Source organism: Hakea prostrata, chromosome 6 (genome assembly GCF_041222555.1).
Source record: "Hakea prostrata isolate BN-2017 chromosome 6, UWA_Hpros_2, whole genome shotgun sequence".
Classification (NCBI taxonomy): Eukaryota; Viridiplantae; Streptophyta; class Magnoliopsida; order Proteales; family Proteaceae; genus Hakea; species Hakea prostrata.
The window spans coordinates 33,278,553-33,302,290 of NC_142605.1; the positions used below are offsets into that span (position 1 = coordinate 33,278,553).

The window sequence follows — 23,738 nt, forward strand, 5'->3', positions numbered from 1 at the left end:
GTAGGAATGAAAAATCTTTTTAAACAGCATAAGCACGAAAATAGTTTTTGAAGAGGTTGTATTGTATGAACCTGAGTTTCAGATTCAGGACACAATGTTATGTTCTTAGTTTCTGAGTTGACGAACTTTTATTTGATAGGATGACAAACAATGCTGGTTATATGCGCTTTCTGTATGACAAATAGTTTTTAGGAAAATATGGGGCATATACCATAATCTTTATTTGTCTTGACAGGCTGTAAGTACCATTGATGGAAAAATAGGTCAAGATCTTGCTTTGAGGAAGAAGAGAGATGGTGTTGGTTCATCGTATTTTGACACAAACACTCATGCACAAGATACTATGGGTGGCATGCCAGAGCCATTACGTCCTAAACCTGGCCGCGTGTCCCATTCCCAGCACAAAGTTTATGAGGTAAGTGCATGTTCTGATGTTTTCACATGAGAAGCAAATCCGCTGCTGTTTCAATTGTTTTCCTTATCTTCCCTGTTAATTTTGTCTTCTGCTCTCTTTTATCTGTGTCATAGGACTTTGTTATGTCTGCATGGCAAGATGAATCAAATCAGACCTCAAATACTTCTCCTGCTGCACCACCTGCTTCACCTACTAGTTCAGGTCTGTCTCATGCTTATGGCTCCATTACAGGGCAGCTCAACCAAGGTGTCTATTCATCAGGGCAAGGAGCACAAGGATTTGACGCAGTTGCATGGCCCATGGATCTTACGTCCGAAGAGAGGGACCCTGTTTCACAGCAATCGCCGAGGTTCTTTTTTTGTCCCTTCTTCTTTCTCCCTCCTTTTCCACCTTTTTTTTTTTGGGGGGGGGGGGGGGGGGGGGGTTGTGTTTGGAGCAGGGTGGTTGCATCGTACTATGTTTTATAATGGTTTAACTGCTAATCTATCTCAAATCCTCCTTCCACTATTACAGTGCTTCCTCAAGTCATCTTCGAGCACCTGATGGTATTATGCAGCATGGTCCAGAAATCAACCCTGTTGCTGCTTCATTTCCTTCAGCTGTTGCAGCCCCAGAATTGAATTTGGTGGAACCTCCTACTGCTGTAAAGGTCAGAAAACATTATTTTTATGAACTTCACTGTCGACAATGATCATGACTTATTACTAATGGCATGTGGCTTTTATTTGTTTTAAGGAGTTGTTGCCTCGCGCACAGCCATCACCTCCAGCATCTGGCACAGAGTGCCTGGGGGTTAGCATTACAGAACCTTTGTTGACCACAGGAGATGCATTAGAGAAGTACCAGCTGGTAACTCAGAAGGTTGTGAGTGGACTCGCTTGTTGTTGTTCTTCCATTTTACTTTGACATGCCTGGGTGATTTTTCATTACGTGTGCTGTTTTGGTTGCTAATGAGTGTGGTATTGTGATTTAGATCTCTCTAACTGTTCATGAGACAATTTGTGCTATTTCATCTCCATATGAATCTTCCTATGTTTCCTGAAACTACTTTTTTAGGGTTTTTTTTGGGTGGTACTGCGTGTGTTATTTACTCATTTTTCTTTTGAGAAATATTCCTTAATTTGATGCTATGTGTGTTTCAGCTGGAAACTTTGGTCACTAAAGATGCCGGGGAAGCAGAAATTCAGGTATTCTTTTTCATCTTTCTCTTTATATTCTATGTATTTGGATCCTACTGTAGATATGATCCTATGCCACTAAGTTGTACCTTATGCTGGAACTTATATTTTCAGGGAGTTATTGCTGAGGTTCCTGAAATTTTACTGAGATGTATAAGTCGACAGGAAGCTGCATTGGCTGTTGCCCAAAAGGTTTAGTAACATGCTAGTGTGGGAATTTGTCCACTCTGTTTCCTTGTTCTGAATTTGTAAATTAATTTGCAGGTTTTTAAGAGTTTATATGAGATTGCATCCAACAGTTTACATGTTGGTGCGCATCTTGCAATGCTGGTGGCTATTCGAGATGTTTGCAAGCTTGTTGTTAAGGAGCTCACGAGTTGGGTAGGTCCTTATTCACTTGCTTCATTGCTTCTCTTTCAGGTTCAGCTGAGGTCCTGAAGTTTTATATCATATTTTCAAACATGCTATCTTGAATTAGTTGAATTCCAGTTATGGTCTTGCTCACACATGCAGTACATTTCCATACGCATTCTTAAGAGTGCCATGCACTCCATTCTATCTAGTGTTACTAAATTTGTTCTTTTAGTTAGTGCTACTATCCATTTGTTTAGGATGCTATCAGTTATTGTTTCCATGATTTGGTTTACACTTTCCCCTGTATGCTATTTTTCTTGTAATGGGATAGAGCTGTTTGTACTCATGATGGGATCATGAGGAATGAATGGATTAAAGTATTTGGAGCTTGTGAGATTTCTTTTATCGCCATGGAGCATCAGTGACTATGCAATTCTTGAAGGGAAAACAATTCAATCTTTTTCTTGTATTCAACTCTCTCTGTTTCTGACTCTATTTTGACAGCAGACAATGACTTTGATCCCCCAAATCTGTTTATATTAATTCAGCAGTATTTCTCCCAGACTCAATTCTCATTTCTCAAGCGCCTCCCACTTTTTCTATACTGCAAGCCATGAACCACACCCCACCACAGAATTAAATTATACTTGTGGCCAGAATAGGACCTTTTTTGGCTAGATTTGCATTTCAAAACCTGTCCTACATCAAATGTCGTATCAGATCCCCAAGGATTTGTGCAGACACTTATGGATAGATGACCTCCAATCCGTGTTCATCTTTATATTATTTGGTTGTAACTTTACTTGGGGCCAGAGTATCTTATTTATCATATCGATTTTGAACTGTAATTATGTATCATATTGGGAGTTTTTTTTAGGAATATCTTGCAGAGGTTCAAGATGTAGTTATATGGATAGTTATTTAAGGATATAATTTTTTTAATAAAGCCAAGTGTACTCTTGAAGAAAGACGATTAACAATTGAAGGAAAGAATGGATAAATTGTTTGAAACTATTGAATTACCTTTTTCTTTTCTTCTGTTTTTCCTGCAGCTTGAGTGACCTGCAATTCTTGAAGTGAATCCAAGATGATTTTCTCTGTCCATTTTATTCTTTCAAATTCTAAATCTGCAACAAACTAGCCCTGTTTGTCCGTTATTGTTTATTACATCCGTCGTATCTCTCTCACCCTTATTTTTATTTCTCAAGAGTCTCATTTTCCCCCCTTCTAAAAACAGCAGCATGTTAACCCTAATAACTCATACTTGTGGCTAGACTAGGGAAGATATAATAGAGGGGTAAGAGGAGAGAGAAGATGATTTTTTTTATTGGGGGTTTGGGGGGGGGGGGTGCAGTTCCATTCTATTTTTCAACCTAGACAATTCATAATCCGATGCATGAAACTCCTGGGGCGTGAATTGACTGTACTGAAATGTGCCGAAGGTCTCACCTAGATCTTGTCTCGAAACGTGATGCACATTGGCAAGAATATACGGAAATAAAATTGCATTCTATCAAGAAGTTTGGGCTCTTGGATGATGGAGACACGAGCTTGAACCAACAAAAAACATTAGGGGGCTTTGCAAGCTACTACTACTGCTTTATCAACCTCACAGAATTTTATTCATCTACTTAATCTTGCGTACCTGTAAAATCTCAACCTTGGGCTTAGAAAGCAGTTGTGTTCATTAACTAAACTCAAAAAATAACAGGCATGAGACTTATAAAACCCAACCAGAGGCCAAAATAAAATATTTGCAGTGCTGCTTGGAACCCCCTTAACTGCATTAAGAGTCTCAGGGCTATTTGAACTAGTAGATCAATTTGAGAACGAGTCAGCTGCTGAAAATTTGAACTTGGAAGAAGTAGGGCTAGGCATACACCTAACCTCTGTATACTCTTCGTCTAAGACTCAGCATTCAATTTTCTCTACCTTGTGGACTCATGGTGTGCTTACATGAAACTATCAAATTGGTATGCCTATCTGGCTGGGTACATGATTATATATAGGACTCTCGATTCTCACTGCTAACATTACCAGAAATCAGGTAATCAACTGACTAATAAATAAGTCGCATATCCCTGATGTCTGCTTATTTTTACAAGCCCATTACGATGAGAACTTGTTGAACCAAATAGCCTGATAGAGTATATTTAAATCCAGTACATTCTTTGAATAAAGAATCAATTTTTCTTACTTTCCCTCATTACTTATGTAAGACCTTGAATTAAAGGAGCTCAAATAACCATAGATGAAAAGAAAATACTCAGTTCCGTTGAATCTATTTTTGAGGAAAGATAACTAAAATATCATTAATCAATGCAAGATTAAAGAATCTGACACTAACTCAGTTCTATTGAATATGTCTAGTCTTCTCATTTTTAAATTGAAGATCTTGAGACCTATATGCCCCTAACCCAACACCTCATAATGAATTGTATCTACCATTGTATTGGCTGACCTCATTAAGTATTAGAAGAATTGAGCCCTCAATTTGTTAAAACCTCTCCATTTTAGCCATGACCCATTGAAGAGTGTGTTTGATGCATCTTTCCATCTGATTTCAGGCTTTGCTTTTTGGTGAACAGAAAGATAAGCTCTTATCTGGTCGAAAAATTTTAGACAGTGATTTGTTGATTGGTTCTGGAGGTTTCATTAGTTTCTGATCATTAAAGAACCATATTGATTTGCTCTACCTCTCCACCAGGTTTTGCCTACAAGCCAATCTCAAGCTTCTCTATGGTATAGCCTCAAATGAGTGAGGGCCAGTTAAACAAGACCTTTTAAGAGAACCAACTCAAATGGGACCAATAAAGGGTTATTGAAATTTCCGTTATGTGGTCTATGGGATGAAATTGGGAAAACTCCAATGGGTTCCTGGGATGCATAATTTAATTAAATATCCAATGATATTGACTGTGTGGTCTGTAAAGGATTTATGGTGGATCTTGGAGAAATGGGTGGATACTCTGGAGATGGGGATCTGGGATCTGTAGGAGCTATAATGGTCTGAAACTTGATCCTAAGATATGGGGATTAAGGATATGATCCTCTAGGGTTGGTTGGATTTGGATGGCTGAATTGGAAGACATGAGTTTTTGTTTGTTTTTTTTTTTTTGGGGGGGGGGGGGTGTTTGTAAGAAGTAGGAAGTAAAGTAATATATTTTTATCCTGAAAATTGGTTAGTCAGAATGGGGTCAAATACTCAAATTAAAATAGAAGGTCACTACGGTTGGGGGATGATGTGACTTAAGTTTGGGATAAACCTGATGGATACATTGGTGTAGATTCACCTGGAATTCTAGGTGTTGCGGGAATTTCAAAAATTCAATTAAAAAAAAGATGATAGTAGGTGGGGGGGGGGGGATGGGGAGGCTTGTAAGGGTCTGAAATCTTGTGTAGGTTGAGATCCAGAACCAATTAAGGATCACGAATAACCTTTAATCAAACACCTTGGAAGTAACTTACCAAGGGAAACAGACACTATTCTAACAGAGAATGGTAAAGAGAGAATCTCTGGGATTGAGGTGCTGAGAATATTTATATATTAATCAGTCCATGCACTTTCTTATTTCTTATTGGGGGTATTAATACTAAGCAGCATTACAACTCATAATAGAAGTAGGAAATAATCTTCTATAAGAAAAAGAAACCTATTAGGCCCAGTGCTTCTAGACATATTACTTGGACACTAAAAACTGAAATAAAACATAAGAAAAAGCTATTCAGGCTTTATAATTTGACTTAAATGATTAGACCTGTTAAATAAGACCATTTTCGTACATCCATTTCACCTTATTACTACAGGATCAAGGGCCTGTGACTTAGGGAATCTAACCTAGGTTTACTTTTAAGGAAAATAGGCCCAAATAGGTGCTGATCCTGCATCACTCTAACTTATCGACTCCCTAGCCAACAGCCTTCTTGATGTGGTTGCTTTTGCCTCTGCCAGGGCTTTGTCAGAGCCTTCTACTGCTGCCAGCCTTGCTGCCATGACTATTTCTCCCGAAGCCATCCCACTCGTGTCCCTGTGCTGCCTGGATCCGCTGGTTAATAGACCTCTTGCTGTGGGCTTGGGTTCCTCTGAACTTTACTAGCCTTCTTTTTCTGCGCTTGGGCTAGTCTCTTTGTCCCGTTGTAGTTTCTTCATCCTTCCCTCCTTTCCTGCTTCTTTTTGGTGATTAACTTCTATTTGTACAAAAAAAAGTTATCAATATGTTAGGGTGTTAAAAAGTAAAAAAATAAAATAAAAAAAGAAGCTCTTCCTGTTCGAAATCCAATGATGTTTCCCTAATATAAGTTTCTATAATTTTATCCTCTAGGTGGTATACTCAGATGAGGAGCGCAAGTTCAACAAGAATATAACTATTGGTCTTATTCATAGTGAATTACTAAACCTTGCAGAGTATGATGTACACATGACAAAGCTTATTGATGCTGGAAGGAACAGTATGTACTAGGGATCTATTTTTTAATTTTAATTGTAATTTTAAGAATGCAGCTAACTTGTTGGGTAAATTTCACAGAAAATGCTACAGAATTTGCCATTTCTCTTTTCCAAACATTGGTGCTTCAGGAACCTGGTGGCAGTCTGTCAGAACTCCACAATCTTGTTGATGCTGTTGCAAAGGTCTTGGTTTTCCTTTGATTGTGATTAACTGATTTGTTTCTGAGATCTGTAACACCTCTCTCAGTTATTAGTTGTTTGCTTATTACAGCTTGCATTAAGGCCTGGAGCCCCTGAATCTCTGCAGCGGCTAGTTGAGATCGCCAGGAATCCTGCTGCCAATGCAACTGCATTGTCTGGTTTAACAGTTGGCAAGGAGGATAAGGCTAGACAGTTCCAGGAGAAAAAGGTATTTGCTGTTTGCTGATGCTACATTATCTGTTCATTAGTTGCATGCCTGATATCTTATTATGGGATTATATAATTTGGGATATGTTTCTTTAACACCAGGTTCCTGGTCACTCCATTACAATCAGGGAAGATGATACTAATCCTGAATATATGGCAGCAGATCCTGCTGGTTTCCATGAACAGGTACTGATAAGTTGTTGTTTGATTTGATGTAATTAAAAAATATGAGATGGTTAAGATGGTTAAAAGGTGCTAGATGGGATTTGGTTTATTCCAATTTTGAAAACGGATATCAAAAAAGAGAGAATTACTTGTTTTCTGCCTTCCTGAACACCCAGATTAAGAACAATAATAAGTTAACTCTAAATCATAAGCATAGACTCCATTCTTATGTAATCTACTCATCATCCTCAGCTGATGGATGTGAAAGACAAACATAACCATAGCCTCCATTTTTATCACAACCCAGGCCATCCTCCGAAAGTGAGGCTCACAGCTAGCATTGGAACCTTGTATGTTGTTACTACTAAGGACATGTATATTCTCTACCTGTATCAAGTTGATATTGTCACACTTCAAGGGATTCTTATTTCTAATGGCTAGGTTCTTGATAGATGCAAATGGTAATACCATCTACATTGAAAATAGATTAACTCATGTTCTATGTTCTCCCACTGCTTCTTTTGGTGCTTCATAGATCACAAACTTTTATGGTCTCCCAATGCAAACCAATTGCGCCTCCCCTCTCTTTGCCATAATTATTATTTTCCCATGCACTTTGCTTAATTACTATCTGATCTCCTATGATTGACACTGTAAACCTGCTGTTACTTATCGATTAGAAATGACAGATTTGGCCTTGTACTAAAACATCAAAATCAAATTAGATTTCTGGCCTTTTTATCTTCAACCTAAAACACTCATGTGCTGTCTCTCCTCCACCACCACTGTTGCTTCCGCCAACACCTCCCCCACCGTGCATTTTGACCCTCCTTTTAACTGTATGATGAAAGCCTCGTGCACTCGGCACGTGCTTTTTTCTCTATACACCAAGCCTGTAGAGAATGTTCTTCTATCAAGAACACTGGGCTAAGACTTGGAAATAAATATCTTCGAGATTCCCTCCGAGTTGATGATCTGTTCAACTCAAAAGAATCAACGAAGTCCTTCAGATAGAGCAGGGAATGAGAATCCCATTTGAATAGTTAGATTTACATTCCAATAATGGTCCCAATATTTTGAAATCAATTCAGAGAAAGTAGTGACCTTGTGAGAGGGTCAACTTCGCCAGAGGTTTTCTTGTCAATTTGCAGTAAGTGCCAGAGAAGCAGAGATCCTGTCTGTCTACCCCACAATTGTTTGTATCCTCTGCATTTATGGATACCCTTGACTGTTTTTGTATGTGTTTGTTTTCTTTTTCCTTTTCTTCTTCTTCTTCTTCTTTTTTTGCGGTGGGGATGTGCATGGATCTGTGATGGGGTTTCACTTAATGCTTATTTTGTCTGTGATTATGCTGCAGGTTTCTGCTTGGTTCCGTGAATGGTGTCGAATTTGTGAACTTCCTGGTGCAAATGACGCTGCTTATAGACATTATATTTCACAATTGCATCAGACTGGTCTGCTTAAAGGGGACAATATGTCAGAACGCTTTTTCCGAATTCTAACAGTAATAATTCTTCCATGTTTTATGCTTTTGCTTCACAAGCAATGCTTCAGAGTCTAGGTCTTGTACCATATATGACCTCAGATATATCCTATTAGAGGTAGAATGATCCAACTGGCATATCCTATCTAGCTGAGTTTTTCCAACTTGCTTGGCTGTGCCACTTTTCTCCTGCCTTTTTCTGTCACTTTTTCTTTCACTTTTCATTTTTCTTTTTGTCGTCCTTTTATTGTGTCCATTTTCCTCAATGCATTTTGCATTCCTCTTTTTTCTATACTTTCTTTATTTTGTTTAGACTTCTGTTTTTCCTACTTTACTTGATTGTGGATCCATGTAAGCAAACATATTATGTTGGGATAAGGTTGAGTCTGGTGTTGTTGATGGACTTCATGATTGATCAATGGCTTTATGAATGATATTACATTTTCAGGAACTTTCAGCAGCATATTGCTTAGATACTGAGGTAACTCCTGCCTCATTATCACTGCAGCCTCATCAATTGCAGCAGATGTCATTTTTTGCTATTGATATGTATGCGAAGCTAATCTTTTTAATGCTGAAGGTAACACCTTTTGCATTTGGCTACATAGAGAGTATACTGTCCTGAGAATCTCTTTTGCCTTAGTATTGCTGATGCTGTGTTCTGTAATTTGGCTGTTTAGTATTATGCAGTGGAACAAGGGTCAAGTAAATTATTTCTTTTTCCCAAGGTTTGGATCTGCCAAGAGTGGTTTCTCATATTTTTTTGTCCCAATATTCAAAGAATTACTAACTATTCTGTAAATGGCTGCTGGACAGATCCTATCAGTTACTGTGAGGGTCATTCAGAAAGATGCAGAGCAAAAGAAAACATCTTTCAATCCAAGACCATATTTCAGATTATTTATTGACTGGCTTTATGACCTTAGTTCTCTAGATGAAGTTGTTGATGGTGCCAACTTTCAGGTATTGTAGGTTTGCATTTCACACTTCATTACTCTTAGGCTGTATTCACTAACATAGGTTTGTATCTACAGGTGCTGGCAGCCTTTGCTAGTGCTTTTCATGCCTTGCAACCCCTTAAAGTTCCTGGTTTCAGGTCTGTAGTCAAAACCATTTTTTATTGTGATTTGTTTGTTATATTTATATCATTACAAGTGATTTCTTAGACTGTTTATTACTGATAGTTGGTTTGGTCAACACAAATTACTGTTTAGTAGTATTTTGTAGCCAGTGCTGGATTCAAAATATCATGCTCTAAATTGTCATTAACTCCTACATTTCATATAGGGATTCATTTATATAAATGCTACGCAGTTTTCTTTTCTATAATTTAAATATCTAGACAACATGATGGTACTGAATGCATTCTGAGAATGGGTGCTCAGTCAAACATTTGATGCCTTTAGGTTGTGCCACCTAGACCTTGCCTGTTGTGATTGATGTAGCCTCACTAGTAGTGAGGGCCTGTAACCAAGATTTGTAACAGAACCAATTTAAAAGGTGGTGAAAATAGGGTTTCTTGGGACTTTCACTTAGGGCATATGGGAGATCTTAAATATGGTCCTCTAGTTTTGGTTCAGATGGAAGTTCTAGGGTGTGGTAGGATGGCGTTAAAGGTATAGGAAGTCAAGTTGAATTCGGATGCGGTCTTTTTGAATTATAGGTGTTTTTTAAGGCTTTTAGAGTTGTGGGAATGTGGTTTCTACTAAAGGTATAGGGCTGTAACTTGGATCAGGTCTAGCTGGGTAGGTGTAAGTGTTTATGCAAGTTAGCTGGGCTTGGTTGAGTGGTTTTTCAAGTTATTGAACTCTAGGTTGACTCCAGTTTCAAGAACTGCTGGTTTCAGGGTTTAGACTGAGTGGAATAGACACTGGTTTAGGTAGAAGGTCATTAGTGGTGTGGAGACTGTTTATGTACTATGTAGTTACTAGTTTGGTTCAAATCTGAAGTAGAAGTTGATAGGAATACAGGTTCTCTCAATAAGGTTGGGAAGAGCTGGACCTGTTGTAGATCTTGTTCTTCCATGGATGAAGTGAATTGTAGCAATGGCAGACTGAACCCTCAGTCTCGGCAAGGATCTTTGACTTGAAATACAAGAACCTTTAACCATCTTTGACTCTAACCAAATATTCAAAAATTAGTTGATTATTCGTGTGTCCTCCATGTGCTGAGGTCTATCAAATTGCTTACGACTAAATCGAAAAACTCAATAAAAAGTCTATTCTGTTCTTTAGCTTCTATTTAGGATCAAGGTTTTGGGTTTTGAAGCTATTAGACTTGGCTAAAAATCAAAATCTAGAGGTTTCGACTGAAATTTTGGCCAAACCTACTACTTTATGAGTAAGGTTTCATCTAGGGGTGTAAATGGCTTACCGAAATCAGCTTTCAAATTCGCATTCGCATCCGTTTAGGGGTATCCGAATCTTCTGGATACTAATAGGATGCGGATATGGTATACCCCCTTCTTATTATTTGTCCGATAAAATTATCCGATTAAGTTACTTATTTATATTTATTTTTCTTATTTTTATAAATTTTTTACTTGTGATGTGACTATTTTTCTAGATTTTCTACTAGAATAGCTACAAAACTTGTATCCAATCATAAAACAGACCCCTAACCAATTAAAATAAAAATGGTAAAATAAAATGGTAAAGATGTAAACAGTTAGTCGAAAACTTGTATCCAATCTGTATTCATGCCCATTTTGAAGAATCTACTTAAGAAAATAACTATCCGATTATCATCCGAATTCGACTGAATCCGTTCGAAAACCAATAGGATATTATCTAAATCTGTTCGAATATAATAGGATGTGGATATGGTATTACCACTATCCGATCCAAATCCGGTCTATTTACACCCCTACTTTCATCCCTAGGTTTTGGGGCTTATATACCCTCCATTTCATCTGATTTCTTGCCTCCCACCTATTTAAAGCATAATAAACAACAATAGAAGTGACAGTTCACCAAAAAAAAAAGGATCGAAAGTTTATCATTCAACTATACTAACAAATGGTTGGTTCCAAGAAGTACAAACTGTATTGCATACAGATAGAATCATTAGCATACATGAATTATTTGATAGAATGGTTACATATAACAAGTCAACAAAATACAATGACCAACTTAATCAAGTGAAGGCTTATTTAAGGCATGAACAAAACAAAAATAAGAAAACGGAAGTTTGGAACTGTTGGGTATGGCTCATGCTTCACATTTTGTTGCCGACCGACACTAGGGGCCACCCTAACCGGGGGGGTGTGTGTGGAGGCAATGCCTCCGGCTTGGAGATGCCTTATATCACTTTGGGCCTCGGATTTCCTTTGTGGTTTGGGCTTGACCCCATGAATAATTGTTGCGGCTAAAGAAGTGTTTGAAGGCAAAGGAGGAGCAGAAGGCTGTTTAAAGGCAAAGGAGTTGTGGAAATAGGATGAAAATGGGGGTAGAAGTCACCAAATACAAGAGAAACCAACAAATATAGGTTGAAACCTAAGCTGCAAAACCAAGACAAAAAGGTAAAAACTTGCAATATTTTGCAGGTTTCAACTGAGAGAGGATATTTTTAGGAATAATTGACTGAACAGTCGAAATTGTGTCTTATCGCGCAAAACATTGTAAAGAAAGAAAATCTAACATGTTCTGTTTCGACTTTGAAAATGCAGATATTTCAGTCAAAATCTCGACTGTTTTGGTCAAAATTTGCTCCATGCTTGTATTTTACCAGAATTATAGTTAATCGAACCAATAGAACCACTTAGACCAGTTTAGAATAAAGGTAGGCTAAAGCATAGGAAAGAAGAAAGGAAAAAAGGTGGGGGGGGGGTGGAAGCATAAGTATAAACTCTTATACTACTACTATTGTTGCTGGGAAAGCAACTTTGTTGGTTAAGTTCTACTAAGAGTTCAACTCTATTAGAGTTTTTGTTCTTGTAACTTTCTATTTCTTGTAACCCAAGTAAGGGTATTTATATAATAGTGTTCTTTCTACTTCATTATAAATAGAGGGCTTGAGATCACACTAATCAATTCAAGCCATTCTACCAAACTCGTGTTTCTCAACATGGCATCAGAGTCTAAGTTCGATTAGGGAAGAGAAAGAAGACCTACCTCCACCTAGGGCTGCAACAGGGCCGGGCTTTTGCAATCCTAAGCCCAGCCCTATATGTTCTAATCTGAGCCCATTCCCGCCCTGACCCTAGTTCAGGGCCAAGGATTATTGTCCCTGGCCCTAAGCCCTACAGGGCCAAGCCAAGCCTATTCCTGCCCTAATTGGCCCAATTCTTGGCCTTGATTGGCCCTGACCCTGATTAGCCTTGATTGGCCCTGTCCCTAGCCCTGATTGGCCCTGACCCTGATTAGCCCTGACCCTAATTAGCCTTGACCCTAATTAGCCTGGTCCCTTGCCCTGATTGACCCTATCTTGGCCTTAGCCTTAATTGGTCATATTATTGGACCCAAAATAACAAATATAAATTCATAAAATAATAATAATAATAATAAAAGTATCATAAGTAAACTAAAAATAAAATTCATAGAAATATAAGATGATTCAAGTTCATACAAAATGATAAAATAGTCAATAAATTGATAGTGCTGCTTTAAGCATAAATAAATTCATACTCCATAATTCTATATTGATCTCTGAAAGTCTCTCATTGCTTTGATGATGGAAATTGAAAACCTCTCCCATTACTTTGGTGATGGAAATTGAAAACCCCTCCCATTGATATCCTTATTCAACAAAAAAAAAATCAAATTCAAAACTTTGTTAACAAGTAAATCAACGATAATTTAATATTGATATTTTTTTCATAGTTAAAAAAAATTATATTTTAGTTACAAACATAGCTATCTATCCTTAATAAGTTTTTTTTTTCTCCCCTGAAATATCATATTAGAGGCAACAGAAAACTGTCAATATTCATGATGAGAAGTTGGGGTGTAGATTTGTTAGATATTAATTCTCTGTATACTAGCTTTTATTATTTATAATATATATTATCTCGCCTTAGTCAAAAAAAAAATGATTTATTGGAACTAAAAATGACTTAATTTGAAAAATAAAAATTATCTTAAAAATAATATAAAAAGTGAACTAATAGTCTAATATTATCAAAATGACTGAAGGTCAAAGTCAAGACTTATAATTATATCAATGTTAATGTGAAGATTAGGTTAAAAATCTAATACATAATCAGGGTCAAATTAATATTAAGACTAGAGCCAAAATTAGGGTCAGGATTGGGCCAAAATTAGGTGGATATTTACTACATTAGTAATGAAGATATAATTTATTTTTATTAATTTTTTTACAAAACATGATCATGTTTTTAAAATTTAACAGGTGTCAAATATTCATCCATGTGGATTCTAATTAATTCCTCTCTATATGGGTGGAGGGTCCGGCCAAAATCATGAGCCTAGATCAAAGCCAAGATTAGGGCCAATTTCAGGGCTAGGATAAGGGCCAAGATCAGGGCCAATATCAGAGCTAGAATTAGGGCCAAGATTAGGGCCAAAATTAGGGACGGGCCGGGATGGGCTAGGCGAGCCAGAGAGTAATCCCAGGCCCGCCCTTGGCCCTAGTTCAGGGCTAGAATATTTTGGCCCTAACCCGCCCTTAGGGCCAAAATCTTTAGCCCAAGCCCTATTCGGACTTAGGGCCGCTAGGGCCAAACTTGCACCCCTACCTCCACCGTTATTGCAACTACTGAGTTGCCGAAACCTCCCGATGCAACCCAACATCATCGCCAGTCTTAGAAGCCATCGTAGAAGAAACCTATCACCCAACACTCGAACCCATCTCTATGTCTCTCTTCCTTCCGCCTTCTTCTGTTTTTTTTTTCTTCTTCTTCTTCTAAAACTAGAGCTCCTTAAAAACCTATTCAACCTTAGGGCTTCGTTGTTAGATTGCTAACTCTTTGTACTAATAAGCTGAACAGATTTAAGACTAGAAGATGCTAGTTCGGAAAAAATAGTTTTTTTGGTTTGTTCCCTTTGAATTCGAACTTTTGATTTGTTCTAATGGTGCCAGTTACGGCCACCAAAATTTCTGGCTTATTTGTTTCCATCTTGTATAACATTTTTCCTATTTTGTTGTCATGGTAACAGGTAGGCCTTCTAACTTTAACCCCATATTTTGGTTTTTCCTTCCTAACTGCGGTTTTATTAGCCCTAAAAAAGAAAAGAAAAAATAACGATGTTTCAGGGGCCTTGTTTGTAAATTCACATGTTCTCAAGGACCTCTTTGTGAATTTACATATTTTCAGGGACCTATGTGTGAATTCACATATTTAAGGGCTTATTTGTAATTTTCTGTAAATCACGAGGCTTCTTTTGTAAAAAAATGGTGTTCCTTATATATGCACCTTTTGAATCCTATCATTCCCTGAATTTGTTTGGGTGGTTTGGCTATTGCATTCTGTGACGTTTCAGTTATTTTGAAAGGGTGAAGACTGAATAACTGCAAACAGTTTTTTAAACATGGCAAATACTGATGGTACTATTGCTACCACTAGCTCTGAATATTACTCCACTCTTCATCCTCTTTCGGTAAGATTTGATTAAACAAATTATTTGATTTGGTCTCAATTTGCTTACTTGACTATTGCCGAAAGAGGACTTGTTGGACACATTACGAGCGCTACTATCAAACCTCCTGCCATGGTGCCACCATGGCACCACAGGTGTTTCACATGATAAATGGATCTCAAATGACTCTCCTTTTGAATTCAATGAATCCAAATATTACCCGTGGATGCCTATTACTCGATACTGCAACCCAAATCTAGAAGGCTACTACTGAAACATATGGACAGTTGGGGAATGATACACATGTTTATGAGCTACGGAATGCTACTATTGAGTTGCGATCTCTTTGGCAGGAGTTGGATCAGTATGGGGATTATCATCCTACTAATCCAGATGATGTGGCTACTTATAGGAAGCATGTTGATAAAATTTGGGTATATGACTTCTTGGCAGGTTTGAATGTGAAGTTGATCAGATCAAAGTGCAAATATTAAGTCGTTATCCCTTTCCTATACTAGAACAGTCTTATGCCTTTGTTCAGTGTGAGGAAAGTCGTCGATTAGCCATGTTCATGCTTCTATTGTGGAGAAATCAACCTTATAGTCTATTAGCACTAAATTTGATTTGGCTAAGGAGATCGTCAAGTGTGAGCACTATCACAAACCATATTATACCAAGGCAAATTGTTGGAAACCTGTTGATTTTGAGCTAAAAAGGGCACAAAGAAGGGGAAAACCGAAGGCTAATCTTTCTGAAATGATTTTCACGACACTCTCTGTAGAGATTGGTTTTTTACAGGAGGAGTTAGTTACTTTGCGACATATGCCGTAGTCTTTTACTGCTGGTACAGTCTCTACTACTACTTCACTACCCATACCAACTCCTACCTTGCTACTTCGGGTAGAACTTTTACAAGCTTTCATGTTTCTTCAGTTTATGCTCATTGGACTATTGATACATGAGCCACAGATCATATAACAAGTCCATCTTCCTTTTTCTTACATTATGCTCCAACTTCTGTAGTTGTCAACAAAGATTGGAACTTGCACCAACTAGACGTAAAGAATGCCATATCCCCTTTCTAACAAACACCTTTCTCCAATACTATTACCAAAAGCATCCTTATATTTCTAATCTATATATGGCATAATAACGATTTGAATTGATTGTGTTTGAGAGGTTGCAATGTGTGCAAATTTCTGTCTCCCCATGCAATCTCCTCTCCTCCCCTGCACTTTCAGATTTCTTCCCATCCCATACTGGCCATCTTCCACCCCCTACATATATATGTCGTCCTCATTCCCTCTCATAATCCAACATAAGCAAACTGCCACAGGAACCCATTTCTAAAACAAAGGAAGAAAACATTATAAATCCATAATAGAAGTTCTTACAATAAATTTTACTTGTTTCTGGAAGCACGTGCTATTAAAAAAGGGGTATTACAGGATTTGTACCTCCATTCCTAGGACATGCTTGTTACATGTCTATGCCCAAAGTGTTCTATCAACGTGTGAGCTAAAGACTCATCAAGTAGAGTTATGGAATTTAATATCATAAACATGATGATCTGCTGGTAGTGTTTTATATTATCAAAGGTCTTTATCACATTTCACTATACATCTGTAGGCTAAGCAAAGAAATCAGGTGCCCCAAATAACTGGGCCATGACCAGACATCAGCATGTTCATATCTTTATGTTCATCTGTCAGCACAATTCATATCACCACATCAGAGTAGATACATATATTCAGTTTTTTTTTTTTTTTTTTTTTTTGGTAAAGATACATATATTCAGTAGAGACATAGAAAATGTATCTCAGGTTAGTTCTCATTTTTAAAATAAAGGGAAATCTTTAACCTCCTCACCTCTTGACTTGCCTAAACCACCTCAATTAAATCCACACAACAATTGGTCCCTGGTTTTATCTTCATTTGGCAAAAAGTCCTGTCTAGACTCCACCATGAGGCATCCACACCCCTCTATCAGCAAGGTAGGCCATGATTTGTCTGTACCAATACATATCAGTTTCATTTGTGAAAACAAAATGAAGAAATTATTGAAGCCTATTTCTTCCTGAAGGCCAGTTCTTAAATGCATGATTTACCTAGGTTCTTTTCAGTATCATTTTCCATTTTATTTTCCAACACAAAAACATTTTTGCAAGTGTTCTTTGTCATCATTATTGGACCCTATTTGTATCAGAACTTAATGAAAATAATAGAAAACCCATAATGGGGTCAAGGAATCAAGACCTGTGGTTGAGTTTTTACCGGGAGAGTTGATGCAGATACATTGCCTTGGACCAACCGAAACCCATCTAGTTTTCTCGACCAAAGTGAACTGGGTCCAGTTTGAGCCATAGTCTAGTAGAATATTATGAATTTATTTTGTACTGGTAATTATGTATCACTTAGTCAATTTTAAAAGGTGGGATGCATTTGCAAGTGTCAAGATTTGGTTTGGAATCGTAGAAGATTATTTCATTGTTAAAATTTGTTTCTTAGCTTATTACATTTCCTTCATTGTTTGGATTTTCTTCTCTTGAATAGCTTGTATTTAGAACCAATTTCAGATTGGAGAATATGAATTGGCGTTCATGTTTGAGAACCTTTGTTTTGCATGTGCACTCTTCTTCCCCCACCGCCTCCTTTTCTCATGCGATCTCCTCCCCATTCCCCCTTCTATTTTTCCCTTTTCCTCTCTATAGGCTTGCCATTAACTTGGAAGCAAAGGATCCTACACCTCTCCCTGTCAATTTCTTTCATCCCAGTCTTGTTCTCTAACCCCTTCCTTCCCCCACCCCCACCAGCACCACCCACACAAAACAAAAGACACTGCTGCAGAAAGAAAAAAAACCTGGGGGAGGAAGAAACTTCTGTTGAATAAACAGAGAGGTTCACATACCAACTGAGCTTTCTTCCTTAGATCAAAGCCCTCCCATTTCCTTAACCCAAATGACAACAGAACCCCCGAACCGCCAATTTTTCTTGTTTCCTCCAGAACCCCTGGTGCTGTGCAGGGGGAAAAAAACTGCCAGTTCTAGAGGCAGCTCCACTTCTTTTCTCTGCTTTGCAATTTCATTGGCCCTACCCATACCCTCGTCCAAGCAGCAACCAAAAGAAGAATGAGAGAAAGCTCAAAACAGAAGAAGAGGAGAGAGCAAAAGAAGGAACCAGGAAAAAAATAAAAAGGAAACAAGAAGAGAATCAAGAGATAGAAAAAGACGAGAGAGCAAGACAGCAAGGAGGGGTAACAAAAATGATACCGGGGTTGCGTTTGCACTCCCATCTCAAACTGCTGGTTACTTGCTGAGTTTGAACTTGGTCTCTGCCGATTGGCTTTAACACATCTTCCTCTTGAGGTTTTCTTTGGCCAGTTTCTTTGGTGATTTCGTGCTGAGGTGGAACTTGAACTCCCGCAGCTGGTAGAGCAGATTTGTACAATTTCTCATATATCTCCAGCATTCTTGTGGCAACCTTCTTCTTCTGTTCTTCATCCCAATTCCCACGATCTTTATTTTGATCCTTCTCTTTATTTATCTCCTAAACTGCCCTTCACTTTTGTTTTATTCCCTAATTTCTTGTACTTATTTCCAAGGCTGCCTCTCCCCTTACATGTTTTTAATCCCTCACCTTCTATTCTTTCTATTTGAGTTCCAACATTATGGTTTTAACATCCCTTATGAGTTCATTTTATTTACCATTCTGCAATTGTTATGATAAACTCTCTACATGGAGATTGATCAGCATAATTTCGTCCTTTCAATTAGTGATGGATTACATAAAAATCCGACGACAGTTTTCCAATAGTATTAACCGATACAACGGGACAAAGTCATGCGTACTACAATTGTTAAAAGAAGAACCAGCTATGGAAGAAAATGTGAACAGTGAAAGCCACCATCAAATTGATGTATATGGCCCAACCAAAGTTGAGATTGAAGAATTTATTGACGGTTTGATTTTAGTTGTGAAACCCCATGATCAGATTCTAATTAAGGGGATGTTTGTTAATGACCATTAGCCGATTTATAATGACCTACGCTAGATCACCACCCCGTCATTGTCAATATTTGTGGATGTCAATTGCATGGTTTTGATATTCTCAGTTTACAAAACCCATGAGTATGTTTTTCCTGTGAGACCTGATGCATGTATAGTGCTTTGGAGTGACCAAACCAGCTGGATTTCTCGGCCAAGATGAAGTGGGTCAAATTTTAGCCATGGATCTAGTAGAATATTGTATTATGAATTTATTCTTGTTGGTACTTACATATATTATTTAGTTAATTTCAAAAGTGGGATACGTTTGCAAGAGTTAAAACTTGGTAAGGAATCTAAGATCAGTATTTCCTTGTTAAAGATTGTTTTAGTTTATTAGGTCTCCTTTGGTTGGGGTTTCTTCTTTTAAATAGCTTGTTTTACGATGCAATTTTAGATTGGAAAATTTGAATTGAGTTGATGATTTGAGATCCATTGTAGGCATGTGCACTTCTTTTCCCCCTACTCCTTCCACCCCCAACCCCTCCAACAACACCCCCCCCCCGGTCCCCAACCCAAAAAAGAAAAAAAGAATGCTCTCTCAATCTCTGCCCTCTTCTCCCTACAAGTGCCATTATCTTCAAGCATGGCGAGATCTCGGTGAGATATTGGCGAGATCTCGAGCGAGATCTGCAATCTCGCAGATCTCGTCTCGCCTCTCACAAAAGGCGAGATATCTCGCGAGATCTCGGCGAGATCTCCCACCATGTCTTCAAGGATGAAGCTGCACATGACCAAAGTTAGTGATTGTATGGCTTAAGAGTACATTTATTGAAAATGGCTCTATATTTGCCTTATTTTGTTTTTCCCAATCAATGAGACATAGTTATCAAGCACGGTTCAAAAACTTGGACTCGAGGCACAATTCACTGTCCCAAAAAACCAAGTTGGGAGTGATATCTTTGGTGAGTTGGTGCCTTTTTCTTTTTGCCAACTGGAATGGGCATCTCCCAGTGGGGGGTGAGTTGTTTTGATAGAGGAGATGCAGCTGAAACTTGGTATAGAACTTATGTTTGGCCTTCTCAACGCAATGATACTATTAGAGTTAGTAAAAGAATGTCCTAGATTTTGGACTGTAGTTCGTAACCGCTACAATGAACCAGCAGTCCTAAATATGGTATTCCACACACAGTTTGGTTGTAAGTAATCAAACCACACTTTTGTCTTTTGGATGTCCTTGAGAGTAGGCTAGATGTAGCAAATAAACATCTACAGGGGCAACTCTAACGAAGAATCAGATGAATATTGAGTTGAAGGATGAAGGACACAGCTTTCAGCAGAGTAAATGACAAAACTCAATTGAGTTTAGTTGAGGCACCTTGACTGGACTGAGTTCTAATGGTATTTATATGTTGAGTTGGTTTAATATCTTGTTGAACTGGTATTGTGACTCAAATACAATATCTTGTGAGATACTGGATTTTTTTTTCTATTTCTTTTATTTCACCTCTTGGGAAATTGAGATATCTTGCAAGCTCTTGGAGAGTTCTAGATCTATGTTATCTAGGTGTTGCCTTCCAACCAAACTTCTTGATCGCCTAGGCGGCTGCTTTGTTTTGTTGCCTTGCTTTTTTTTTCCTTCACCGTCGCTTGATTTACTGACTACCAAATTGTTAAAAAATATACACACCAAGATGCCTACCCAGCCCATAAGGTGACACCTAGGTGACCTAGAGAGTCTTTCTCCCTTTCTTTCATTTAAAGCTTCTTGTTGCCTTGGCCAGGAAACCAGCTGGATGCCTAGGTGACAACTTGACAACTGTGCTGTCAATTATGCTTACATCCCTTCTGTTCTTTGATGTTCTTGTAAAGTTTTGTACTTGCTAAAACATAAATTTATTACCTATCAAAGTGTTCAAGATCAGATATGGTGGTTCCATGTTAGTATTTCCTCGCTTTTTGCCCCTAATTGGGTAGGCTGATCATAGACCACCCTTGATTGTAGCTGCTGGATGCTTCTGGTCCATAGGAGGAAAAGGGGGGGGGGGGGACATTTAAAAAATTAGAAAATAAAAAATAAAAAACTTATGATGAGCATCAGTTTGTGATCCATGCCAGCACCGCCAGTAGCTCATCCAACCCCAAATTCCTCAACTTAAATCCTTGTTTCCTCACTGTCAAACCAGTATCATTATGCTTAATTTTTATAGGGGGATTGTTTTGCATCCACTAAAATGGCTTCTGTTGTGTTACTTGGGCACTTTCAGCTTTGCATGGCTTGAGTTGGTGAGTCACAGGACTTACATGCCTAAATTGCTCACACTCAACACTCTGAAGGGTTGGCCTCTTGTTCAACAGTTGCTCGTGGATTTGTTCAAGTTTTTGGAGCCATATTTACGGAATTTTGAACTGGTTGACCCGGTTAGTTACTCTCCACACTTGTTATTCTCTGTTTCCTTCATGTGTTACTTTTAAGGTTTAGTGTTTTGCCTATAATGATGGTGTTGTGAATCCCATGGGTTTCTACTTTGTGCCAAAGATTCGCTTTCTGTACAAAGGAACTTTGAGGGTACTTCTTGTGCTGCTGCATGATTTTCCCGAGTTCCTGTGTGATTATCACTTCAGTTTTTGTGATGTCATACCTCCTAGCTGCATCCAGATGAGGAATGTTATCCTCAGTGCATTTCCCCGCAATATGAGGTTGCCTGATCCAGCCACACCCAACTTGAAGGTATTTACTGGATTTTGCTTCAAGTCTTTATCTCCCCTAATGCTCAGGCTAATTCCAGTCTAAAGTCTTAACAATACCTGTCTGTTTCGTAATTTTACCATTTGTAGATTGATCTGCTAGCAGAGACTGGCCAATCACCACGCATTCTGTCTGAGGTTGATGCTGCTCTCAAGGCAAAGCAAATGAAGAATGAAATAGATGAGTATCTCAAGGTATCATGATATGTTAGTCTAGTATGATTGTTGGAGTGCCTAAAACACGCTTGAAATGGCTACAGTAGTTTTCTCCCTTTTTTCACCCCCCCCCCAAAAAAAAAAAAAAAAAAAAAAAAAAAAAAAGAGCATGCCAGTGCATGAGGCTTCCACTTCTGGATCTCTGGGTGGTCAAGTATATGCAGCCTTAAGCCTACCTCGCAAGAAAGGCTGTTTGCAAGTTTTGAACCTGCAACCAACAGGTCACAATGCACAAATTAACCGTGACACCAATGCTCGCCACTTTTTTATTTTAATAAACAGAACCTTTACTTCCCCTTGAGTTTCCTTTTTGTTTTCTAATTTTCTATTTCTATTTGAATCTCTGCAGACAAGGCAACAAGGGTCTTTCTTCTTGGCAGAACTGAAGCAGAGATTGCTGCTTCCTCATACTGAGGCAGCCCAGGCTGGGACCCGATACAATGTGCCATTGATCAATTCCCTTGTTCTTTACGTGGGGATGCAGGTACTTCTCTCTGCCTTGGTGAATAACTTTCTTTTTCTGCTTCATCCTCTCCTGTTATGGGTTCTCAAGTTTACTTTTATCCATGTAGCTAAAATGTGGGGATGTATAGTCATTCTTTATGAGGCAAATTTACTGTTCAATTTTCTTGCTTTGTTCCAATATTAGACTGCCTCATTTTGAAAGGGCTTCCAAAATGGTCCATCATACTGAGCATGAGATATGATGTGGCACTTTGACTATTGGATATGGAGAGAACATTTTCTGGATTAGCCACAGTTTAAATTCCAAAATATGATATGATGAAATATATGCATCCTCATGTCAATCATTACAGATCTATGGTACTACAGTGATCACTAACTGTCACCCGTTTTAAGTTTTGGATTTTTCAAATCTCAATTTTTACACTTGGCGAAATCTGTTTGACCAAAACTCAACTTGCTGGGGCTTTTTTTTTGGGTGTGTGTGTGGTGGGGGGGAGGTTCTGTCCATAGTATTTGGGCCATAGGACCATCTATGTAAGTCTTTCTAGGTGGGATTTTAGGAAATCTTTATCCATTTTCTAAACGTCCTACATAATGAATTTTTACCTTCTAAATGTGTTTTAAACCAATGTTTCAAAGAGTTGGTTCCATTTATCTGCAACTTTAGGTATGTGGTGTGGTAATCTCCAGAAAATGAAATGCACCCTTTGTGAACGCTATTAACTGGTATGTTCCTGCATGTTATCTCTCAGTTCTCTTCATGAATGAGACCAAACAGTCATTGTTAGTTGTTGTGTTTGTATTACTGATTTTCAAAGAGGCTTTGTTCATAACCTGCCTACCCAACCTTGCCCTGGTTGCTTAATTTGAGCTTCTTGGATGGTTGATATGGCCATTCAGACTTTGGATGGATAAGAGCTCTTGATTGGCCACATGACATAGGCAGGAGCTTCCATTGATCACTCATGTTTGGGTGACATTATTACAGGACATTCAGCGACTACAGACAAGGGCTCCGTTGCCGCATGTACAGCATATGGCACCAGGTGCCTCCATGGATATTTCCTTGGCGGGTCCTGCAGTGGATATGTTCCAAACTTTGATTGGGCAGCTAGATACAGAAGGACGCTACCTATTCTTGAATTCACTAGCTAACCAGTTACGCTATCCAAATACTCATACACACTACTTCTCTTTTTTCCTCCTCTACTTGTTTGCCGAAGCCAACCAGGTTTGCTTATTCTCCTCGTCTTTTTTAGATACTTTACCAATGGCAATAAAGCTAACAAGTGTGTCTTTAGTCTCTTTTTTTTTTTTTTTTTTTTTGGGGGGGGGG

General features: G+C 38.3%; 1 protein-coding gene across 1 annotated transcript in view; it reads left to right on the forward strand.

Annotated features, from left to right (window-relative positions):
- Nucleotides 1-23,738, forward strand: part of LOC149013439 (uncharacterized) — a 66,528-nt gene that overhangs the window by 40,515 nt on the left and 2,275 nt on the right. Inside the window, 21 exon segments of the mRNA XM_089158221.1 lie at nt 236-415; nt 529-764; nt 929-1,064; nt 1,151-1,276; nt 1,558-1,602; nt 1,708-1,785; nt 1,858-1,974; nt 6,270-6,396; nt 6,474-6,577; nt 6,666-6,803; nt 6,905-6,988; nt 8,325-8,471; nt 8,899-9,030; nt 9,131-9,178; nt 9,267-9,413; nt 9,485-9,546; nt 21,238-21,391; nt 21,510-21,701; nt 21,809-21,913; nt 22,284-22,418; nt 23,391-23,633. Coding sequence (XP_089014347.1) covers nt 236-415; nt 529-764; nt 929-1,064; nt 1,151-1,276; nt 1,558-1,602; nt 1,708-1,785; nt 1,858-1,974; nt 6,270-6,396; nt 6,474-6,577; nt 6,666-6,803; nt 6,905-6,988; nt 8,325-8,471; nt 8,899-9,030; nt 9,131-9,178; nt 9,267-9,413; nt 9,485-9,546; nt 21,238-21,391; nt 21,510-21,701; nt 21,809-21,913; nt 22,284-22,418; nt 23,391-23,633 — 2,736 coding nt within the window.